We start from the raw sequence: 25360 nt of genomic DNA, 5'->3' as shown, positions 1-25360 counted from the left end.
TAATTAAAATAAATAATAAAAAAAAAGAGTTCTAGGCCAACCAGGGCTACTTAGTGGGACACCTCCCCGCCTCCCCAATTAATTAAATACAAATTTCCTAACTGCTAGGCATTACTACAGGTGGTTTCCTACTTAAATTTTCCAGACAGGATCATATGGAGCTCAAGCTGGCCTTGAACTTGCTATGTAGCTAAGGATGACCTTGAACTCTTGATCCTCCTGATTCCACCTCTGAGTGCTAGGATTACAGGTGTGCACCACTGTACCTGGTTATATGGTGCTGGGGATTGAATTCTGGGCTTCATGCATTCTACTGACAGAGTTATGTTGCCAGGCCCCTACTTATGATGTTTGATGATTTCCTGATTTTGATAGTAAGAAAGGGGTTATCTCTTTAGGGGCATTTAATTGAAATTCTGATCTCTTCCCAGCCTAACAACACACAGCATGATAGTCTCTTAGAATAGTCTCTTGCAATGCTGGACAGTGGCACTGAGCTGGAACTGGCAGTCAGGAGATCTTGAAGGGGAAGCAGCTGCCATTCTTCTACAGTGCAGTGTTGGCAGCTTAGGTAGAATAAATACATTTTTTCACTTCTTATGACGTTTTCAATTTATGATGGATTTAGTAGGGCATAACCCCCTTTGTAAGTGGAAAAACACCTAGTTTCTATTAGTACTTGAAAATAAGGCAAAAATGTATCTTGTAGGAAAAAAAAATGTTAGTACTGCAGAAACAATTTGGTATGAGATTTTTTTTTCCCCCTACTACTTTTGAGTTCTGTCAATTAAGGATTTTAGGTTTCCATCATGAAACTTGGGTACTTTGAAGAAAAGGCTGATAAAAGGGCTGGGCCAAAAAGGAAAGAAGTGCTTCAAGATTAAGAGACAATATTAATATGATATAAGAGCTGGTACAGAGGTTTCTCCTAGCGAAATATGGTATTATTTGAACACCAAAAAGAATGTGCTACAGAGTTCTAATACATAGAATATAAAAAGAAGTCTGTGAGTCCATGGTGATACTCAAGCTGTGGAAGAAAAATGGGAAATCCTACACACACACACACACACACACACACACACACACACACACACGGAAGGAGGAGAGGGAGGAGAGAGAGAAGGAGAGGGAGAGGGAGGGGAGGGAGAAGGGAGAGTGAGGAAAAGGAAGAAAGGGAGAGGAGGGGGGAGGGAGGAGAGAGAGGGAAAGGGACAGACAGGAAGAGGGATAGAGAGAGGGAGAGAGAATGACTAATAAGTGTAGAATGAAGATGGATTCAGAAACGCCCACACTGGCAGGTGTGGTGATCAATGCCCTTAATCCCAGCACTCAGGAGGCAGAGGCAGGTTGATCTCCATGAGATTGTGGCCAGCCTGGTCTACCTATCAAATTCCAGGTCAGTGGGGGCACAGGGAGACTTTGTGTTAAAAACAAAGAGAAAAAGAAAATGCTCACTGATAATTGATTCAAAGAACCATCAATGGTTGTTAAAACCATTGAGATGAGGAACACGATCACAGGTTTCTTCTTAATTATGAAGTACAAAAGTATCTTACAAAGGAAAGATATGACAGGCACTGCTTTAAACAAAATTGGCATCATGAAGAATAGAGCTGACATCACATGCATCCTGATGCTATATAAATGGGAAGCACATTATCAAGGCAATATTCAACTTCAATCTAATCATAAAAGAGAATGAGGAACATTGTATAAAGTCAGCTGGCTTGGACTATTAAAAAATATTAGTATCAGAAAAGGAGCCAGGCCTGATGGCACAGGCCCATAATCCTAGCTACACGGGCTGAGGCAGAAGGATTGAGAGCTCAACGCTTCTGTGGGCTACAAAGTGAGTTCAAGATTAGCCTATGTAATTTAGTGAGACCCTGTTTCAAAATGAAAAAACAAAGAGGGCTGGAATTAACTCAGAGCATTTGGCTAGTATGCTGAGATCCTGGGCTCGATCCTCAGCACTGTACCAAAACCAAAATGAAACCAAAACACAGCAATTGCTCTAGAGGAAAGGACTGAAGGAAAGGACACTAAACACAATGCATGATCCTCCTGTAAGTTCACAATAAAATGAAGTAAAAACACACAAAGATATAAGGACATTCTGGGAGCAAGGATTATATATTACATTTAACTAAGCCAATGTTAAATTCCTTTGGTGTGAAAATGGCATAGTGATTATGTAAGAGAAAGTCCTTATCCATAGGAGGTATGTGGTAATATTTAGGGTAGAGCATCATGGTGACTCAAGTTTTTCAATAGGATCAGGAAAAACAAAGAAAAAGATTAAAATGAAGAAAGTGATAAAGTAAATCTAATAAAATGTAAATATGGTACATTAAAGAGAAATAAATGTTTATTCTGTTTTCTATTTCTCAACTGTCCTCCATTATAATTTTTCAAAATAAAGTCAGTTAAATATATAATCTGTGTGACTAGTATGCTATAGTTGCTTTTATTTAGATGAATGTATTAACTAATAATTATTTTTAAAAAGCCCTTTAATGAAATTCTTTCCCATCAAAGTTATATTCTTTCCCATCAAGCTATATGGTGAACCAACATTACGTGTGGCCAGTGTCAGCAGTATTATTTCTATCCTTTCCCCCTTCACCTCAAAAATGATGTGGGAGTTACTTATGAAATTAACAAACCAGCAAAACACCTACAGAAATTAGCCACCTTATCACAAACAACTTATTGGAAAATCTGTCATCTTCTGGTTTTAAAATAATTTATTTCATAGATCTGTTTTAATTTCAAGTCTCAGAGCATACATTATTTAACCAAAAGGTGCTGGACAGAGACTGTAAAAAGGGAGAAAACGTTTAGGATAAGAACCCAGCTCGATTCCATTAGAATTTGATCCTGCCTTGTAAAGTCTCACTAGATAAATTTCTACCATACTTCTTTTGTGCTTACAAAAAAATTAACTTCTGAATTTCCAATGCTGTAAATAAAATTTTTTACAATCAGGTATGCATTCAATTGACACACAAGGCAACCAAATAAATTCTGTCATCAACATTAGCATAATGTGTATTTCCTGTCACTGCACTAACAAACTAAACTTCAAACCACAAAAACACTGTGACTAACATTAAAAAGGCAAGCTGTAAGATACTCAAAGCTTATAAAGGACAAAATTGCACATGGTTAAGATGGGACATCATTTGACAATGGCTGGTGTTGTGCATATGGCTGCTTTTTCTTATAAGAAGGCCACCGGCAAACAGGGCAACAGTGTCGGCCTCCAGCCAACCACATCACAATGCAATTCTGGTGAAACACATGACCACAAGGCAACCCCATTAGCAAGCATCCATTTTCAAAATTCTCTAGGCAAACAACACATTCAGTACAGTGCAGCATATCAGCAGGCCATGTTAACCAGTCAGGTTCCATATCTTCATTAGTGTTATACAAGCCATATGACCCCCCCTTCCTTTCACATGGGCTGGTCTGACAATATTTATTGGCACATGAACAAGACTCAGCATCACAGTGGCTTGCTCTTCCTGGAGAACTGTGAACTACGCTTTGTTTGTCTTCGAATATGTCCTTACTACTAAAAGTGTCCGTGCTGTCACTATCTGAGTCATTTTCAGTGTCTTGAGAACTCTCTGACATTTCCTCTTCAGACTGTATCCCAAGACATTTAAATCGCCACATTGGTAAGTTTTTAATATAATCAGTTGGTATCAGAGGGTGAAGCCAAAGGTCAGGAAAAGCTAACCGTTCCAAGAATAAGTCAGGGTCTTCGTCCCAATCAGATTCTACAGGAAAGTTCTGGAAAGAAGCAATCGGGTGGAAGAGGTAGCTGGTGTACCAGTCCCACAGACTTGATAACCACTCTAAATTATTTGCATTAATTTCATCATTGTTGCTGCGCCGTCTCTTCTTCTCAAAATAATCAATTAGCAAACCATGTCCAAGGTATGTACTGAGAAATAGAGCTGGGTGTGAAGAGTAAAACATCCAGTCTGCCCTGACCCATGAAGCCAGTGTGGTTGTATTGGAATAGCGCAACAATTTTAAGCTATATTCATAAAAGCTATCTAAGTAAGGGAGCTGTAAAAAGCCCAACACAGGTAGCCAGGAAATAATTAGCAGAGAATTGTATGTCCCTAAAGTGCTTATGAGAACCACAAATCGCTTGATGGTTGCTCCTTGTGTAATAAATAAGTCCATCCAAGCCATGAGATTAACAAGAACCAAGCTCAAAACAAACAGATCATTTACTTCGGGTTGTAATGAGCGCAAAAATGAATCCATGGCCTGAAGGGATATAAATTCACCTGTGTGGTTTCCATATCTATAAATTCCTTCAGGAGTTCTAAGTATGTATGATGGCATGTTATAGACACCAATATCTGTCATATAACTCTTGTTGTCCCAATTTTCCACATTAACAAAAATAAACTCAACTCTTCCAGTAAATTTTATACTCAGAGCAGAGAAGAAAGCTGGTGGTTGGTCAAGGTTTGCAAATAGGTATATTTTTACCCAGTACTGATCGCTTTTATTCCATTCTTCTTTCAAATGCTCAGCATTATATATAGTTTTGATCCGAGAAGCTGCATGGGCAGTTATCCATTTAAAAATGTGCTCTACTTCAATCTTGCGTCCACTGTACTCTTTAAGCATGACTTTCCCTTTAGATGTACTTGTTTGTGGGACAGACATAATGAGTGTGGATCGTACCCAACCTCTTCTCCTGCAGTACCTGTAACAGAGTAAACTGAGTAAGCCAGGCTGTTATACAACTTACATTCCAACCATTTTCTTTATGACAACCAAAAGATACCCTTTCTTCCAGACCAAATAACCTTCGAATAATCAAAGAAAGACCAATACTTGGCAACTTGTAAGAGGCAAGCTCACTGCCACCTGCTTTGAATTTCTGTTTCTACTAAAAGAAAATTAAAGAAAGTATAATTAAAAGCATTTTTAAAAAATACCTTATTATTTTATAAGTATTGCCTGCATGTATGTAAGCGTACACATGTCATGCAATGCCTGTGGAGGTCAGAACTGGATGTCAGATCCCTTGGAACTGGAGTTACAGGTGGTTGTTAGCCACCATGTGGGTGCTGGGAATCAAACCCACGTCCTTTGGAAGAAAAGTAACTGTTCTTAACTGCTGAGCCATCTCTCCAGTTCCCTAAAACCATTTTTTAATAAAGGGAGTCAGCAAATTCTTGGGCATCTTCTGTATACTTTCTACTGCATTCTGTGTAAGATCCAACAGATAATAGAGAAATAGTTTCTGGTCACACGGAATTTAAAATCTTGTTAAGGAGACAAAACAAATATGAAACGTCAAAGGAAGGGAATATCACTGGGAGTTTGAGCAGGTTAAGCTTTCAAGAAAGGTTTGAGAGATGAACTAGGTCTTGAAGGATGGTTAGAAATTAGACAGGTAAAGAACAGAGCCAGTCCTATGTGTTTAGCCCCTGATTTGGTGCAAAGTCCTTGAGGAAAGGAGCCATGCCTCATCCCTTCTCAACTCCAGCACTACCACAAGGATGGACGCCCACAGTGCAGCGGTGACTATTACAGTCATATTTACAAGAGCTAAGCCAGAAAGAGCTGCTCTGAGTTCTACATTTTAATAAATGTTCTTCTCTCTTCAATGAAAACCATGCAAAGGAGCTGGTATATAACAGTTAGGAAATAAAGATAAAAAGTATATAGATGAAGAGATTCAGTCCAAGAATGACCCTCATTTTACAGAAGAGTGGAGTCATTTGCTTAGATTTACTGAATAGGACTGTGATTCTACTCCTTCTGGTTATCAGCAAGCTCTTGCTATGATATTTGTGATACTCATCTCCCTCTAAAAAACTAGTTATGAAAAACACCAAAAAATGAAAACAGCTGTTGTGTTACTATGGACAGATAATTGAAAACATTTTCCTTCATTTTAAAGAAGAGCTCTTTGCCAAAAACCTGTAAAATTTTATGATACACAAAATTTATCTCAATAAAGATGCAAAACAATCTACCAGGAGGCTATGTTTTGTTACAGATGTGAAAATGGGTACCACTTGATTTCTTAGGTTCCTACTCTGAATACTGATATAAAGTCATGGATGTTGTAGTTACCTACTAAGCACACATTCATTCTTTTTTTTAAAAAAAAATTTATTATTTTTATGTGTATGAGTGTATTGCCTTCATGTATGTGAGTGCACCCGTGTCATACAATGCGGTGGAGGTCAGAAGGTGGCTTCAGATTCCCGTGGAACTGGAGTTAAGGACGGTTCATAGCAGTCATGTGGGTGCTGGGAATCGAATCCGGGTCCTCTGTAAGAGCAGTCAGTGCTCTTAACTGCTGGGCCATCTCTCCAGCCCCACACATCCATTCTTTATTAAATTAATGAGCGTATTATACACTCATAGGATCAGAGAGAAAAGTCTAGTTATGTAGCTTATGGTTTTATAATGATAACATGACTACTTTTATCTCAGGAATATTGTGGTATAATTTAAGATAAATGAAGACATATGCTGTGTTTAAAGACCAGGTTAGTAATGACTCTGGGAAGCTATCTCAGTGACTCAGAATCACAGCCACCTCATAGTCACCAACTCCTAGATTCTTGTTGTATTGATTCATTCCCTTAACAAGACAGGTTCCATTAACACCAATGTTGTCTTAACTGAAATTGCCTGATAAGTACACATTCCTTAAAAATAAAGTACCTTGGGGCTGGAGAGATGGCTCAGTGGTTAAGAGAGCACTGGCTGTTTTTGTAGAGGACCAAAGTTCGATTCCCAGCACCCACGTGGTGGCTAATAACTGTAACTCTAGTTCCAGGGGAATCTGATGCCCTTTTCTGATCTCCGTGGGCACTGGATGATACAGGTGCACTTACATATAAGCAGGCAATACACTCATACACATAAAGTAAAAATAATAAAATATTTAAAAAATAGTGTTTTCTATTCTTCAACAGTACATTTATCAAATGCAAAATAATTCAACAATATTAATTCTATTTTTATCTTGCCAAAACAAGCAGTAAGTCAAATGCATATATATAATTGTTTCACTTGTTTCTTAAATATCCAAGTAGTTTTAGTGTCTTCATTGCATATGATACTTGTGTTGACATATCTCTAGACATTTAAACAGTTTTTATTTTTATGTGTATGTGTTAGTGCTTGCATGAGTTTATGTGCACTACATGTGTAGGAGCCCTCAGAGGGGAAAAGGGCATTTGATATCCTAGAACTGGAGTTACAGACAGTTATGAGTTGCCATGTGGGGGTTGGGAACAAAACCCAGGTCCACTGTAAGAGCAGCTAGCACTCTAAACTGCTGAGCCATTTCTCCAGCCTCACATCTCTACTCTTGGTCATTCTTTCTCTTTTCTAAAACTACCATGGTTTCTGATTTGTGTGATAAATGATATTTTTTTTTTTTTGTCTTTTTGAGACAGGGGCTTCCTGTAGCCCCAGCTGGCCTGGAACTATGTGACCAGGCTGGCCTTTAACTCACAGAGATCTGCCTGTCTCTGCCTCCCAAGTGCTGGGACTACAGGTGTGCATTACCACACTCAGCAAATGATAATCTTTATGACAGGAAACCTTTCTTTGTAAAACAGGCACGGTTCTAGTCCATTCATTTCTTCATTTTATATACTTTCATTTTCAGTTCAGAGCTAATGACATTGTCAAGGTTTGTCATTCTAGAAAGAATTTAAGACTACTCAAGAAAATAAAATTCCCAACGTTGTCATATAGCTTTCAAATAAAATCATATTTTCCAGATTTGGAAAAAATTCTCCAATATTTACAAATACTGGGTTACTATATACATTTATCTAAATACCAGTCTAAAGATATCCAAATAAAGACAAGACTACATGCATGTATTTTAAAAATATTTTGTTATTTTTATTTTATATGTATGAGTGTACTGCCTGCGTGTATGTGAATACACCTGTGTTGTGCAATGCCATGGAGGTCAGAAGAGGGCTTCGGATTCCCCTGGAACTGGAGTTAAGGACGGTTCATAGCTGCCATGTGGGTGCTGGGAATTGAACCCGGGTCCTCTGCAAGAGCAGTCAGTGCTCTTAACCGCTGAGCCATCTCTCCAGCCCTGCATGTATTGTTTTTTAAAAAATGTTACATTATTATATATTAGCATAAAACCCTTTACTAGCCATTCAAAAAGAACCTTTTAAAGATAAGAATAAATTCGATTGCACGACTCTGAAAACATTCTCCAGTTTTTGATTTGTTTGCTTTGAAGACAGTATTACATTATGGAGACTGTCATGGAACAGCTGTTTCTGCCTCCCAAGTACAGGCAAGTATCACCTTGTCCAGCTTATTTGCCAGTTCTTTCTTTTGGCTATATATATAAAAAAAAATGTTGATTTTTACCAATGTTCAGAATACAGGAACTAAAGAAAGGGATGGGGGAAAGACATTTCAACTTCAAAATGACAGTGTAAGCCCTTCCACGGTCCACAGCCAAGGGGGACAATCACTCCAACATCTGGCATGGACCAGAAGGCTGAAGGTTCAGGAAGAACAAAGGATTTTGGAGGTAGGCCTTTTTTTGGCTAGGTGAAAAGCAGTCACATTACCCATCATTTTCCTGTGGTCTCCAAGCTGGCCTGCTCCCAAGACATGCTCCCTTTCCTCAAAAACGTGAAGGAAACAAGGAAAGATGGGGAAGACGGTTAAGTTTACGAGGTAGGGAATGCTTGCGCACCTGAGACAGCTTGCTAGTGAGAGAGCCAAACACAGGAAAGACAGGGGAAGTTGTTTATTCCCTGGGTGGGGCAGGACAGGACAGATCCAGGACCTTGACCTAGAGCATCAGAGTTCAGGCAAAGACTCTGTGTAGGACACGGGGCTGGGTCCAAGGGGGTGTCCTCTGCCTCCTCTCCAGTGAGTTTTGCCATCCCAGTTTTTCGTAAAACTGTTGTTTCTGCTTATAAAATACCATTTCTTCAGATGAAGTCACTGGCCTCTGTGGCTTTGCGGCTACCTCTTCCCTTCCCTCCCTGCTTACTCTCTCATCCCTGTCATTCCCACCTTAAGCCTCCCAATCTCCATGTCTATTGCTACAATACCCATGCCCTCAACCTTCTCTATGGCCCCTGGCAGATATATACACACCATCTCCCTTCCTATGTTCTTCAAACACCCAAAACAATAACAAAACCCCCACAAAATTTAGAAGATGATATATTTCAATATATGACCCAAACACTCCATGACTAACGGCATTCTCTGCCCAGTTACACCCTTCAGTAAAACTAAGACCATCTTATCTCCACAGTCATGAAAAGAAAACAATGGCCCTGACCAAGCACAGCCTCTGTGAGAGGAACAGTTCTCATTCCAGCTGAACACATTCTAAAAGAGGAAACACAAAAGCAACAATACTGTAACTGACACAAACCACTGTGCATTAAAAAATCATCTTTGTGATAAAAGGGAAAGTTACAAGAAGGGCTTCTGTTACTGTTTGGTAGTTCTGTTCTCAGGGCTGGTGGTAGGCAAACATTCTACCACTGCAAGCTCTGCCGCCCAAGTGCTTTCTTGGTAACAAAAAGTTCGAACTCAAGTAACACAAAAACAAAAGTTACTTAAAACGAAACAAAACCCTTAAACAAGGAGTGAAATTACTTGGTGAAGGATTTTGAAGGAAATATCTGGAGGCAGTTTATGTATATCTCTTCATTATTCCTCAGTTAACATAAATATTAGAAAGAGCTTTTCCCGATAAAGCTAGAAAAGATTGCACTAAAATCCACTTACTTCTTCTGCTACATTTTGTTTAATAAGATTATACTAGTTGGGCATGGTAGTGCACCCCTTTATTCCCAGCACTTGGGAGGCAGATGTTCATGAGTTCGAAGCCAGCCTGGTCTCCACAGTGAATACAGGCCAGTTGTGGCTACTGGGAGACCCTGTCTCAAAACAACCAAAAAAGCACCCCCATTGCTTCTTTTACTTTTTCATGTTTAATAGACAATCTTCATTTAGCTGAGCATGGTGGCTCACACCTGTTAATTCCAGCACTTGGGAGGCACAGGTAGGTAGATCTCTGTGAGACTGAGGCCAGCCTGATCTTCCAAGGGAGTTCCAGGCCAGTCAGTCAGGGCTACATAATGAGACTGTCTCAAAAAACCAAAACGCAAACAAGCAATTATCTCCATTTTATGTTGTGTTTTGTTTATTTTTTAAATACTAATGTTACTTAACAGTTATATTGGATTATAGTATGTGTTTAACCTTTATATTTTAAGAAATATTTTTATTTGATATTTCCTAATGTATTTATAAACTACAGTACTGAAAGGTATTATTCCATTTCCCTGATTAAAAAATAATAAAGTGTGGTAAATATTTTCTATAAAATAATGATTTTTGGCATTATCTGGAAAAAATAAAAATGTGAGCACTATTATTTGTTTTGGAATTTAATCATCAATGGGGACTCTACTTGAGGATGATGGAATCAGACCCAGTGCTGACTGTGGCAAACGAAGGATAAAAACAAAAATGATCTCCTTTTCATAAGAACACTAAGTCTTGGGCTGTCTTGGGAATTTCAAAACAAGACACTGGGAGATGATTAAGATGAGACAGGAGATTTGTGGAGAGATGAGGAGACTAAATGTGAGTTAGGAGATAAAGAGCTTCCCTTCCTTTTCCCTAGCACTTGAGGAAACCACAGATGCTACCCTGCATTACCAGTGGGCAAAATAAGGGTTATGAGAAGAGAAGGCACATGAGGCTAAAGGAAAGGAGGTATAGCAAAGGCTTAGGGTTTTCTCCTACCAGTGAGCTATCATGATCAACACATATGAAGGATATAGTAGTCAGGAATTCTTACCCACACAGAAACTACCTAGCATTGTGAGATTGTCTAGTTTCTTTTTTCCTTCTTTTAAAACATTTACTTTTATTTTTAATTATGTGTGTGGGTATGTGCATGTGTGTATAGGAGATACAGGTGGTTGTGAGCTTCCTTACATGGTTGGGAATTGAACTAAGGTCCTCTGGAAGAGTATTATGAGCCATCTCTCCAGCCCCTTTTCTCCTTTCCTTTGTGTGGTATAAGTGCTTATGTGCAGGTGCTTGCAGATGTCCTCTTCTATTACTTTTTGACTGATTCCCTTAATTTCAGGGTCTCTTACTGAGCCTGGAGCTAGGCTGGCTGCCAGCAAACCCCAGGGATTCTCCTGTCTCTGCCCCACCCCCACCAACACTGGGGTTACAGATCCATGTGTGACTATGCTCTCAACTGCTGAACCATCTTCCCAGCCTCTACTGGGAATTTTCTCTATATGCATCATATGCCTTTTGTGTATGAATCAAAACTACTATGCCATGCTAATCTCCTTAAATATTCATCAGAGATAATTAAATGACTGAAAGACAGTAAAGTTGGTAGCACTAAAATAGAAATAAAAATACTTTCCAAAGAAATAATGGAATGGGACTAGAGAGATGGCACAATGGTTAAGAGCACTCACTGTTCTTCAAGAACCCAGGTTTGGTTCCTAACACCTACTTTTGATGGCTCACAACTGCCTCTAACCCCAGCTCCAGATCTGATGCCCTCTTCTAGACTCCTTGGGTACTTGTACTCACAAGTGCACACACACCCCCATATGCATAATTTAAATTTTTAATTAAAAGAAAAAATAATGGAATAATTAAAAAAGAACTAATGTGACAGACTGAATACTGGGGATGATGACAAACCAAACCAAATTACCTCATTTGAAAAAACATGGAAATAAAATGGTAAAGAGCAGAAAAAGAAAGGCAGTAGGACACGTTTGATTAGAGAAAAAGATGAATCTGATTTTGACACTTGGTTTAGGGAAAAAGGAATACGGGGGTATAGTTATAGAGCCTATGAAAAATGAGTAAGGAAATGCAGACAAGTCAGAAGGATGAGAGCAGGTGTGCTATACATGTAATACCAGCCCTTGAGTCTGAGGCAGGAGGACCTCAAGGAGTTTGAGGCCAACCAGGGCCCTAATGAGCACCATGACATCACCTGCAGTCATTTGGAAGAGAATACTGAAAAGAAAAGGACTGAAGGCACTTTTAAGGGGAATCATAAACAGAACACAGGAGGGGAGAAGGAGGGAGGGAAAAAGAGATCTCTCAGAAAGTCAATAAATGCCAGTTTATGAAAAAATACAAGCATCTGGGTAACTAACCAAATACTACACATTATAATTAGATCTCAGTTCAAGCAGGCTTCTAGTATTATTGTCTTTATTATGCAAGAAAGATTCCGGTCAGGGTTCAAATTCTAAGAATTGCCTCATTCACTTACCTGGGATCACTGGAACAGTTGAAAGTGCCTGTACGTATTCCAAATCTTGACACTTTTTTAACCATTTTCTCCCAGTGGATTTTACCCACCAGAGGACTTCTGTCATTTGCTATGACCTATCCCCAAAAGAGAAAAAAAGCAAAACTTTAATTACCTAAAACCAACCATTTATATCTAGAATATAAATTTTATTTTTTGATAAAGCTATTCTGTTCCCAGTTCTTGTTTAAGAGAGAGAGAGAGAGAGAGAGAGAGAGAGAGAGAGAGAGAATATGTATGTGTGCACCACAGCACCTGTGTAGCAGTCAGAGGACAACGCATGGAAGTCCGGTTTCTCCTTCTATCATGTGAGTCCTGGAGACTGAACTTAAAGTCATCAGGCTTCCACAGCAAGCACCTTAGCTGCTGTGCCATCTCATGGACTCTTGCTGCAATTCTTACAGAAGGGACAACTGTCCAATTAGAAAAATATTAAATAGGAATATAGTATGCTAAACCCCCATGCTCTGGCAGCTATACAGAATGGGAATCAAAAGCCTATTTTATTTTTTTAAACATTTAAAAATGTATTATTTTTATTTTTGTGTGAGTGTATTGCCTACATTATGAGTTAGCCTCATTCTAGACTATGTGGCCCTATTCTCTACAATGAAGTTACACAGGAAGAAAATGGCCCTGAAGCCATTTCTCTGAAAATAAATTTTTAAAAATCCAAATAAAGCTTACAAAAAATTATCATGGTGGACCAAGTTGTTCAAGTTTCACTTTTTTCAATGCATAGTTTTTAAGCCAGGAGTTAAACACATGTTTTCTATTAAACTATGCTTCGACTAACTCAATTCTACTTATAGGGCTTTTTCCTTCAGCAACTATGAAAGGCAAAAAGAACAGCCATGTGCCAGGCATGGTGGCATACCTTTAGTCCCAGCACTTGGGAGGTAGAGGCAGATGCCAGATCTCTGTAAAATCAAGACCGGCCTGGGTTGTTCTACATAGTGAATTTCAGACCACCCAGGACAAAACAAAAACAAAAACGACACAACAGCAACAAATTCAGTCATAATTCTTACATTTTGAACTTCTACTCAAATGTGCAGGCAGTTTTCAAGTCCAAGAATGAGAGAAATAGATTTTTATTTTGGTCTTTTTGAGACAGGGTCTCCCTGCAGCCCCAGCTGGCCTGGAACTCACTATGTAGACCAGGATGGCCTTGAACTCATAGAGATCTCCTGCCTCTGCCTCCCAAGTGCTGGGATTAAAGACGTGCGCCATCACGCCTAGCAAGAAATAGATTAGTTTTTAAAATAAAGGGAAAAATTCTAAATTGACTTTCGAAATAACTTATTTCTGTCAGCCTAATAGTTAAACTCTTCTCTTTATTCCCTAATCGCCCTCTCTTAATGAAGGCAGAGTTAATGAAGACACCAGTAAATATAAAAGTAAAAATACAATTCAATGGAAAGCAAACAAACGAAGAAAAAAACAAAAAAACTCCACTAAAGTCATCATGAAATTCTGAAGACTTTAGTCCAGCATATGCAGGCCAATGCAAATTTCATAAATGTCATCTTTACTGACACTATTAAATTTAAAATTATAATATAATACTCTGGGGCCTCCAGTCTTTCTGGCAGAAGGGACCATTTTCATGTTCACAAAGCCTCCAGGAGGTGAAGTTCCAGGCATGTGCATGAAGTGAGTGCCAAAAGAGCTGGTATAGCTTCCTCACTTGTGGCCTCTCTGCAGGGAAGTCTAACAAACATCAGGGGCATGAGGAGCAGAGAGCACATGGTCCTGGAAAATGAAGTTCATTTATGTGCCACCAGATCACTCCAATAACTCCTCCAATATGCCACTGATACTGCTGTTCCCACACTTATGGAGATGTGCATGTATATGTAACACTCTATAACATACCTGTGATACTTAATGGTTGCACACAAATTAGAGAATTAAGCAAACAGTTTTGATAGTGTTTTTAATGAAAATACGTGGTCTTATTGAGGGAGATATGAGTTTACACGTGAATACTCAGATAACCGAGGTAACCAGAAAGAGGACAATTTGAAGACACTGCCTTAGCTAAAATCTTTTGGAGGAGGTTCATGCTGATTACATTACCCAAAATGCTTTGATCTTTTTTCCTGGTAAAACATTATAAAGGTTTGCCTGGAAAATCAGGGCAACCAAGCCATGTACACTTCCTGCTCCTTTTCTGCGGTGGTGGTAGTGGTGGTGGGATAGAACACAGGACCCTATATGCATGCTAGGCAAATGCTCTACCACTGGATTCTATCCCCATACACAAAGCAAACTTTCTTTTCATTTCCTGGTACTATTCAAGAGTCAGTAATAGCTTTCTTGATCATAGAACCAAAGAAATACTGAACTTAGTTTTTGGATTTCTCAGGAGAATAGTCACTATGTAATCACATCACATACTCTGTTCTCTTGCTCACTCTCTCCTTCCCCTCCCTCCTTCCTTTTCTCTCTTAAAAAAAAAAATTCTGGGGCTGCAGAGATGGCTCATCGGTTAAGAACACTGACTGCTCTTGCAGAGGACCCTGGTTCGAGTCCCAGTACCCACATGGCAGCTAACCATCTGTAACTCAGGTTCCAGGGGAATCCATTGCCCTCTTCTGACCTCCATGGACATTGCATGACACAAATGCACATACAGACATGCAGGCAATACTCTCATACACATAAAATAAAAATAATAAATAAAATCATTTTAAAAAAGATATTTTCACATCTACTGGGTTGTAAGATCTTAACAGGGAGTCAAACACGCTTGGGCACAACTCAGACACGAGCTCCTCCAGGCCCGCATTATGCAGTTTCCCTATATGTCTGTTTTTACTACTAAGCAGAGCAAATAAATCCCATACACAAAGCAAACTTTCTTTTCATTTCCTGGTACTATTCAAGAGTCAGTAATAGCTTTCTTGATCATAGAACCAAAGAAATACTGAACTTAGTTTTTGGATTTCTCAGGAGAATAGTCACTATGTAATCACATCACATACTCTGTTCTCTTGCTCACTCTCTCCTTCCCCTCCCTCCTTCCTTTTCTCTCTTAAAAAAAAAAATTCTGGGGCTGCAGAGATGGCTCATCGGTTAAGAACACTGACTGCTCTTGCAGAGGACCCTGGTTCGATTCCCAGCACCCACATGGTGGCTACGAACCATCCTTAACTCCAGTTCCAGATGAATCTGAAGCCCTCTTCTGACCTCCGCAGCACTGCATGATACGGGTGCACTCACTTACATGCAGACAATATGCTCATACACATAAAAATAATAAATAAAATATTAAAAAATTATTTTCCAATACTTTTCCCTTTTCTTGATTGAGGCTACAAATAACTGATATTTCAGGCCTGTGTTTATTTATAATAACAGTGCTTTGGGGACCTAAGAGGTTGTCCCAACTCTCAGAGCATCTTTGAGTAAGACCCAATCATTCATTGCACAAGTACCTTGCAAACTTACAAAAGAGTTCCTGTGTTAGGAATGAGAAGAATGAGAGAGTTGTTCCCAGTCACCTCCGGGTTCCAGCAGAGACAGCAGAAGTGACACTAAGAGGAGAGTTAGGAACATGGCTGAGGAGCCACATGACAGCGTTCAACCCTGGGGCCTTGTTTACTCAGCAATCTGTTCTAGCATCTGCTTTGGAGAAGTGTAAGGATCCCCAACTGAGAGAGTGCTCAAAAATGAAAAATCATAGAGGCATTACATGAAATCATTTCATGACTCTGTAGCTATGTTTCTACAATTAGAAATTACCTTGTTGAAATTTTATGTAGTTAATGTTATTCAACTAATGTTTTGTACACATTAACTTTGGAGGAGGGTAAATTCAATACTATAAAATGTTAGTACTTTCATGAAAGATCTGGCTGAGTTACATGGCTAAAACAAAATCCTGCTCAGTCTGTTGTTACTGAGTCACACCAGTAAGAGCCCCCTGATATAGCTTGTATCCTTAAAGTATGCATGATTCTGAGTAGCATCCATACTGTTAGTCTCAGTACATGGGGGAGAATTTTTCTTAGAAATTCAGGAAGGATTCTGCATTCTCTGGAGGGAGTAGGGAGTATTTTCAGATACAAGAAAAAAATCTGGACCAAAGTACAGCTTGATTTCCAGGTCTGGGAGAGACTTTGCAGCACACGCTGAAAATAAAGCAATCTTTCCACCCCCCCTCTCAGAGCATCTGTCTTTTTAACTAGCATCCCTGCCCTTGCTTGCCAGTCTTGCAGCTAATGTAGGTTTTAGCTCATCTGGGTGCTGCTAATTAAATATTTAAGTTGAACTGAATGATTTCAGCTTCTTACAGCTTGGTAACTTGTTCTGCTTATTATACAGAATTGCTAAAGAAAAGACTCCAACTTCTTTAAATTTCTTTTATAATCAAAAGTCCCTTCCCTAGCAACCTGCCACCTGAAATGTTTTCTGAACAAACAGTATAAATGGCATCCTGCTATGCAACTACACACCAATTTCTTTGATCTCAGATATAAAGATGTCTAATTCAGCACATTTAGAAATACGCTTTTGCCTTTTTTTTTTTTAAGAGGTAGGACTTATTTCTGATCAGAACATTTGGTATATCTTTGTTAATCCCTACAAATTGAGTCATAATAAAATATTATAATTCCTTGGAATACCAGTGCTATGGTGACATTTTCTACATTTCTCAATATTTTAGCAGGAGCCTAGTTTCAGAATCATAGACAAGCTAAATATGTGTATACACAACTGTATAAAATCATTAAAAGTGAGAATGAGTGATGGACAAAAGCAATGCTGCACAGCATTTTAATTTCTGGATTTTAGTGCTTGTACTGCTGTCTTCTGCCTTCCAGCTAAAATCAGATGTGGTATTCTCATTGGCTTACTTTATGGGCAAACTCAGAAAAAGATGTTAACCAACATAAAATGCAAGTGGCTGGCCATGTATTTTGCTCTGTAATAGCCCTTCAAGGGGCAAATTAGAATCGCTCCAAACAGAACTCTTGTCTGACAGCAAAGTTAAACTAGTTTAAAATCTACAGTTAATGCTTCCAGCCAAGCAGGAAACACATTAACATAATACTTTAGTAAATATTGACCAAAGCTTTCCAATACTTTTAAACTATAAAGAGCTTTTTATTGCTATAATTCCAGTGACTTTAAACTCAGTAAATGGTACAGCCAGTAGGGAACAGATATATCCCTCTTTGAACTATGACAAAAGTCAAACCACAGAAATAAAATTGTTAAGAGAAGGATAAATCTATGTATAAAAGCCATCCACTATACTAACTTCCATTTCAGAAGCCATCTACCACTCTGATCAAAGTCTTCTATTTGTGGTGCTAAGGAGACTATCTGGTGGCAAAAATCAAAGAATCCACAAAATTGGGAAATAAAGAGCTAATGAAAGACAGGAGCTTAGACTAGGGATAAAGCAGAGAAATGCAGAATGTTACAACTGTGACACAAAGAAGAGGACAGGGTTCTTAGTGAATTATACAATGTTTACTACTATCTGTCTTATGTAGTAAAAATGAAAATTAGTACTTGTGATGGTTGCTGGGGAGAACCATCTTCCACAAATTGTCTCTGACCACTGTAAGTGCTTCCCACCAAATAAACAGATATTATTTAAAAGGGAAGGGTTGGGGGCAAGATGGCTCAGGGGGTAAAAGCACAACCTGAATTTGATCCCCAGAGCCCACAAAAGGTAGAAGGAGAAAACCAACTTCACAAAGTTGTCCTTTGGCCTCCACATGCCTGCCCTGGTATACCCCCTGCCATTACACACACACACACACACACACACACACACAATTTTGGAGGTGGACAAGTTGTGACCAGCTATCTACAGCCCTGCTGCCATGCCTCCCCCTCCATGAGAGACTGCACCCTCAAACTGTGAGCCAAAATAAACCCTTCCTTCCTTTAGTTGCTTTTGTCAGGTGTTTTGGCACAGTTAAGAAAAGTAACTAACACAGTTTTTTTTTTTTTTTTTCACCTCACATGCTGAATGAAGTACACAGGAAACATGAAAAAAGGGCCAGAATCTATGCATTGTTATCTATGAAAACAGTCCTCATAGACTTTTAAAAAATGAAAAGGAGATCAAACAACCTAGTCAGGTTCTTTTAAAATAAGTAGAAAAGAGAAGCCGGGCATGGTGGCTCAGAAACTCAGAAAGAAGAGGTGTAAAGACTTCTCTGAGCCTGGACATATAGTGAGACCCTATCTCAAAACAAACAACAAAATAAAAAGAACCATAATTCAAATTGTTGAAAACTGTATTTTTGAAAGCTAGCCTTTACAAAAGACTAGATTAATATGACCTGGCTGAAGACTTGACAATCAACCAAGAGACCACTTCCCTTCTGTCCTAGCATGTATGTGAGTGTACCACCGTGTTGTGCAACGCTGTGGAGGTCAGAAGAGGGCTTCGGATTCCCCTGGAACTGGAGTTAAGGACAGTACATAGCTGCCATGTGGGTGCTGGGAATCTAACCTGGGTCCTCTGCCTCAAATACTTTTAATTTTAAATACAGTTTAAAAAACCACACAAACCAAAACCAAAAATAACTGTGGAGCTTAAAAGAGGCATCTGTCCAGTTGGTGTAGCTGGTTAGTTCACAGTGCCAAGGCAGGGTTTCAGTCTCACTTTTTTCACTTGTCTTGCCAGAAATGGTTCTTACAGACCACGTTTGACAGATGTCAGCCACTGGGCCCAGGGAACACAAACCAAACAGTGGCAATCAGTGCAAATCTTGAGTGTTGCTGGAAAAATTGTGTCCTACTGCACCGCTTCCTCATATAAACACATTTCATTTTTCTTAGGATGTACTTTTCTACGTTAGAACATGAGGTTTGAAAATACTTTGAGAGAAGATAATTTAGAGACTAGAAATTATAATGTTAACATTCACTATCTGTTCATTAATCCATTCAAGTGCCACCTTGTAAAAAAAAACTCCTTGCCATTCTTTGTCTCCTTAGTCTACCCCCCGCCTCCTCTTCTTCTTAGAACTTTCCACTACCTGGTATTATATAAAATATTCATCTATGAGGTGTCTGACTCCCAAATGGAATGTGAACTGCATGAGGAAGCAAGGACATAGCCCTGGGTCTGTTCCTGCTGCATCGCCAGGTCCTAGAACAGTCCTGGCACAGCTGCATATGCTGAATAAGTGCATGAATTTCTGTCATACATTAAGGGATATAATCCATAGATATCTTTAGTAGGACATAAAAAAATAGTAGATGATTTATAAGTGAGGACTATATGGCTAACTAGTCAACCAGATGTGTTTACTGTCTATGGGCAGGATCCTAGATTTCAAAAGGAATTTCCAGGCTTCTGACATGATTCTTCTGAGCTTCAGAGGTGCTTACCATCCTTGCCATTCATCTGCAGAGAATCAATTCATGTGGGTGACAAGCACTAAGGACTCAAATACGGAGATGTAGGACTAGCTATTCAATTAAATCTCAGTAATAAATCTAAAATTATCAAAATTAGTAAATCTCCCTTGCCCTGACTATTAGAAATAAGTACTGGGAAAAGAAACAGAATAACAATTTTATAAAAGCTTTAAAGAAATGACAACATTTTTCTTTTGGTACTAGATACCATAGCCAAGACCTTATGCATGCTAGGCAAGCATTCTTGACTTTCACAGCTTGTCAATATCAATTAACTAACAAGAAATAAACTAGAATTTGAATAGATAGTATAAAAATGAACCCATACCCTCTGAGTTTCTACCATTGCTGAATATCTAGAAGGTTATAACAAAGGAAAGACCAGGGTATCCAATGAATTCTCCACAAGAATTCCCAAACCCCAACATTTTATCACAGTGGACTATAGTATCATTCCATCCTCTTTAAATGCTTATCTATTTGAGCTCAGATACAATAGAAAACCTGTTTATTCCCAATCATACTGCTAAATCTATGACAATACCAGGCCTTCAACTAAGGTTTCTAAACTCAAGTTATTTTAAAACCATATTTTTCAGTCTTTGCTCCCAGAAAGAAATATGAAGTAGCTATTTTAATTTTCATATCCTAAATCAATATTTGTTAACTATAGAGTAAAATGACAAATGCACTGGACAAGAAATCAAGGGACCTAGGATCTTATCCTGATTTGATATTACTCAATGTCCCAGGACCTTGAGCAAGCTAGTTCATCTCTCAGTGCCTCAGAAAGGGTTATTCTGACATGACTTATGAGCTCCACATACTACCCTCTCAATTTGGGCCATATTTAGGCTTCTAATTTACTTGGTATGTTACTCTAAAAGAATATAAATTTTAGCAAGTAAATTTAGCTTTCTCTAAGCAATATTTAGGATATTACACACTCAATAGCATATAATTATTCTAATTCACATTACATTAATAATAATGTATAGCCACTTACCATAGACCACACTATGATAAATATGAAAGATTATTTTCAAGGCCCTTTATAGCTCAAAAATTCTAATATACTCATTAAATCTCAGTTTTGATATCATAAAACTATCTTGTCAGCATAAACCAAATAATAGATACTCCAAATACTGTGCACAACAGCTCCTCTCCACAGCTACAAAGCTGGCTGCTTTACCTAGGCATTGGTGGTATGCTGCTAGCACAGCTGGTTTTCAAGTTGGCCACGTCGCTAGTGCAAAGATCCTTTTACTTCAGTGTTCTTCCCTTACATACAAAAATTATTTGGGCTAGTGAACTGAAAACCAGAGTTAATGAAAACAGAAAAATAGTGCACACTGCTAAATAAAAGGAATATGTATATCTTTCTATGGATTGCCTTTTGCATGTTCTCAAAACAATCAACTCCCTTTTCTCAATTTTTTCTTTTCCACTCTCATAAATTTCACTCTTTTTAAGATAAGGTCTCATGTATTCCATGTTGGCATTGAAATTGCTATACAGTTGCAGATAACTTTGAATTTCTGAGCCTCTTGCTTCCACCTCCTCAGTGTTGGAATTACAGCTGTGTACTACCACACCTGGTTTTTGTGGTATTGGGGATTGAACCCAGGGCTTCATGCATGCTAGGCAAGTACTCTACCAAATAAGCTGTGTCCCCAGCCCTAATTTTTATTACTCTTAGTCTGAAAAATTCTATGAAGTATGAGACAACAGAAGTATCATTCACCGATAACTACTATTTTGGTTAAAAATAATCTTTTAAGGTTCTCAAGTATTATCACTGATTTTAATACCTGAACAAGCCAGATGCCATCTTTTGTATCTTCTACAAGTTCATAGAAGTGCATTTCACCACTGAAATTGGTGCTAGACACAGATTCAGATGCCTCTTCTTCCTTGAGAGCAGAATAGAGCTCACCCTCCATCAAGTCACCTAAAGGGAGAAAAAAAAAAACTTCTAAGATTTCAAAAATCCCATGTTCCCAACTTCAATGATTAATCCATTTGGCATTATGAATATTCGTATCATTATACTTTGTACTCTATGGGGGAAAATAATGGTACCTGAATACAAAATTCAGACATTTAATAAATATGTAAAGCATCTACTGTGTGATCAGCAAAGTGAATCTAACAGACAAAAATCCATCTCTTATGTAGTAGGGCTTATATTCTTAATAGCGTCATCAAATAATTTGCCAGTAAATTACTAAATTTATACCAGTTCAAGAAAACCATCTGTTAGTCATTTAATTTTATGTACAGGTTCATTTTTTTGATTGCTATTTATTTTATGTGTATGAGTGCTCTGCCTGCACATATGTAAGTGCACCCATGTTGTGCAAAGCCTGTGGAGGTTAGAAGAGGGTGTTGGATCCCCTGGAGCTGGAATTACAGATGGTTGTTAGCCATCATGTGGGAGCTAGGAATGAAATCCAAGTCCTCTGCAAGAGCAGCCAGTGCTCTTAACTGCTGAGCCATCTCTCCAGCCCCAGGTTTCATATAATTAAAAAAATATTTTATTATTTTTATTTTATGTGTATAAGTGTATTATTTGCATGTAAGTACACCCATGTTGTGCAGTGCCCATGGAGGTCAGAAGAGGGCATTGGATCCCCTGGAACTGGAGTTATGGGCAGTTGTTAGCCTCCATATGGGTGCCGGGAAACCAACCTGGATCCTCTGCAAGTGCTCTTAATTGCTAAGCCATCTCTCCAGCCCCTTATAATTTTTTTGACAGTGTGGTTTATATGTTCTGATTTAAAAGATATAGAAATGGGTTCACAGAATTTGTGATCATCCTGCCTAAAATAGCAACAGGGTTTTGATATGACTTGGAGGTTAGAATTTTACCTATCAGAACAAACTCCATATTCACGCACCAATTTACAATGTAAACTTAGTTTCATCAATTTAAGAAACAAATCACTCGAGTCACATTATTTTAACTCTGCATTAAATATTACATAGTGAATCAACAGTACTGTACCATTCTCGTAACAAAACTATTCACAACCATTTAAGTTTTACTTAAATTGCCATACCAGGAATTTTTTTTTCCCTATAAAATGTGTGATCTGAATTACACTGTTGTAAGGTATGTATATTCTTTAGGTTACATGTGGATTCCTTGTACATTTGGCATGACAAATATTTTAGGGCCTTTCAAAAGGCAGCAAAATACATAGCATAAAGGCCAAAGGGGGGAAAAGTGTGATCAAATAATTTTACTATGAAAAATTATTTGGCTTTGACTTTTCTCACTTCTACACCTAGACAGTTTGTGTACTAGAAATCTTTTCCTTTAGTTAATCCAGTCCCTCTCTTTTCTGATGTAGAAATCAAGGTAACAATAAACAGGGCAAGAATAATAGGCAAATTTCATATTTTATCTAGGAAAAACTTCTGCAGAGGGTTCCTTTCCTCTATCCCAGGAGTGAGATATTAGGTTTATAACCTGTATGCTACAAATACACAAGTGTCAAACTGCTACAGAGTCTGCGCTCTTGTCTCCCACACTATATGTCTAGATAGTACTAAATAAGGAAAAAATTATCTTTTAAAAGACACAGCTGAGAGACATACTGGAAACAACCAAAAAGATAATTATCAGTTTCTGCTTCCTCCAGCAACCCAGAATGCCTTTCTCAACTTACACTCCTCTTTCAGGAAGTGTATCTAAACAGATACATTTTGTACAGAAGTGAAAAAATTAGTTATTTTTCACCCAATCATACTCAAAACTAATGGTGATTGAAAACATTATTTAAAGCATTCAATATTCTATCAACACTATTTCAATGCTCTTCCTCAACCCATTAAGCTATGCAGGGACGCCCACAGCACATGACAAGAAGAAAAGTTTATATTCAAGATCAAAAAAATATTTTTTTTTTTTTTTTTTTTTTTTTTTGAGATAGGCTCTCCCTGTAGCCAGCTGGCCTGGAACTCATTACAAAGGCCAGGCTGGCCTCGAGCTCACAGAGATCTGTCTGCCTCTGGCTCCCAAATGCTGGGCTTAAAGACATGCACCACATCTGGCCTATCCAAAAAGTATAAATAACAGCCTTAAATAAATAAATAAATAAATAAATAAATAAATAAAATAAATAAAAATTAACCATGGCCGGGCGTGAAGGCACACGCCTGTAGCTCCAGCACTTGGGAGGCAGAGGCAGGCGGATCTCTGTGAGTTCAAGGCCAGCCTGGTCTACATAGTGAGTTCCAGGACAGCTGGGGCTACAGGGAGACCCTGCTTCAAAAAGACCAGAAAAAAAAAAAAAATTAACATGGCAGAAAATATAAACTCCAGACAAGACAGAAAGTCACACAAAATTTTCACTGAATTTAAAGCACAAAAGGCAAATACTTCAGTAAACACCTTTACCCTATTTAAACTCATAATTTACACTTAAATCTTAGGCCCACGTGCCTCTTTGTTACTATTTTGGAGTGATGCTTTAGGCTCTCAGTAGCTTGTCTTTACTGCAGTGACAGATACTATTTACGGGTTACGTTTTGAAGTTTTTCTTTTCTCTACATTTTTATGAATTTCAACTGACAAATTTTGCTTTCCCAGTCGACATTCCCAAATTCCTAGACTCATCCTTCAATTTAGTAAACAATGCTTAAACACTTCCAAACTGTCATTTCTAAATACCCTTAGAAACACACCAATACACCTAACAATTTCAGCCTCCTTTTCAAAACTGGGATTCACATATTTGTAGAAATCGTGGACAAAGGAAACCCAGGCAGCTCTCTCCTTAGCAATCTGCTTAACCGTTCCAGGCCCACATCGTTCTGGGGGAACAGCCAGGTACAGGGCGCCCCTTCCCAGGGTGGAGGCGACCCCGGGGAGCCCGACACTCGCCTGACTTCTCCACCAGCTCCCGCACATCCTTCTTCTCAGGCAGCCCCGAGTAGCCCAGTCCTCGACACTCCAGAATGGTCTTCAGCTTCCTGAAGCTCAGTGCCACCGGATCCACCAGCTGGGTAGCAAAGATGCCAGTCTCATACCACACAATGGCCTCAAAAAACCTGGCCAGGACAAACAGGACCAGGAAATAGAGGAGCAAGAAAAACAACTTCAGCCACATCTTTTCCCTCCTGATGTCTTCCTCTCTTTATAGGGAGCTGGGAATATTTTGGAAAAGAGGAGGGAGTGCGGGGAGGGCGGGAGCAGCCTGGGGCGAGGGCAGCTGGGGCGCGCGGTCACCGGCGGGCCATCCCCGCGGGAAAGCAAGTGGACCAGGCTGTGTGTGCGGCGTAGAGCAGCAGGGCGGAGGCGCCGGGCCTTCCCAAGAGGTGAGGACGCGAAGAGGAAGGACGCACCCAAAACCCCATCCACCGAGCAGCGGATGGGCCGGGCGCGGGGAGACCGGATCGAGGGACGCCGCCAGCCGGTGACCCTGGCGGGGTCAGGCCTCCAGCGCCTAGATCAGGGTCCGCCGCGGGCGCGGGGCCGGCGGCGGGCCCCGAGGGCGGTTGGAGCGGCCCGGCTTGGCGGCGGGTCAGGAGGGCGCGGCAATCGGCTGGGCCAGACCCGGGGCCCAGCGC

The 25360-nt window shown here is 39.3% G+C and overlaps 1 protein-coding gene across 1 annotated transcript; it reads right to left on the bottom strand.

Annotated features, from left to right (window-relative positions):
• Window positions 1-2727: 2727 nt before the first annotated feature.
• On the bottom strand, window positions 2728-25130 carry Rnf103 (ring finger protein 103). Its single transcript, XM_008836732.3, has 4 exons — window positions 24675-25130; window positions 21595-21734; window positions 12344-12459; window positions 2728-4741 (listed from the first exon to the last, which is right to left on the bottom strand). The coding sequence occupies exons 1-4, from the start codon at window positions 24898-24900 to the stop codon at window positions 3172-3174; spliced, it is 2052 nt and encodes a 683-aa protein (XP_008834954.1). The 5' UTR covers window positions 24901-25130; the 3' UTR covers window positions 2728-3171.
• Window positions 25131-25360: the final 230 nt, after the last annotated feature.

This window comes from Nannospalax galili, unplaced genomic scaffold (assembly GCF_000622305.1).
Source record: "Nannospalax galili isolate Female #2095 unplaced genomic scaffold, S.galili_v1.0 scaffold138, whole genome shotgun sequence".
Lineage (NCBI taxonomy): Eukaryota > Metazoa > Chordata > Mammalia > Rodentia > Spalacidae > Nannospalax > Nannospalax galili.
Note: the sequence above shows the minus strand (reverse complement) of the source record. Positions and strands in the feature narration are given on the sequence as shown.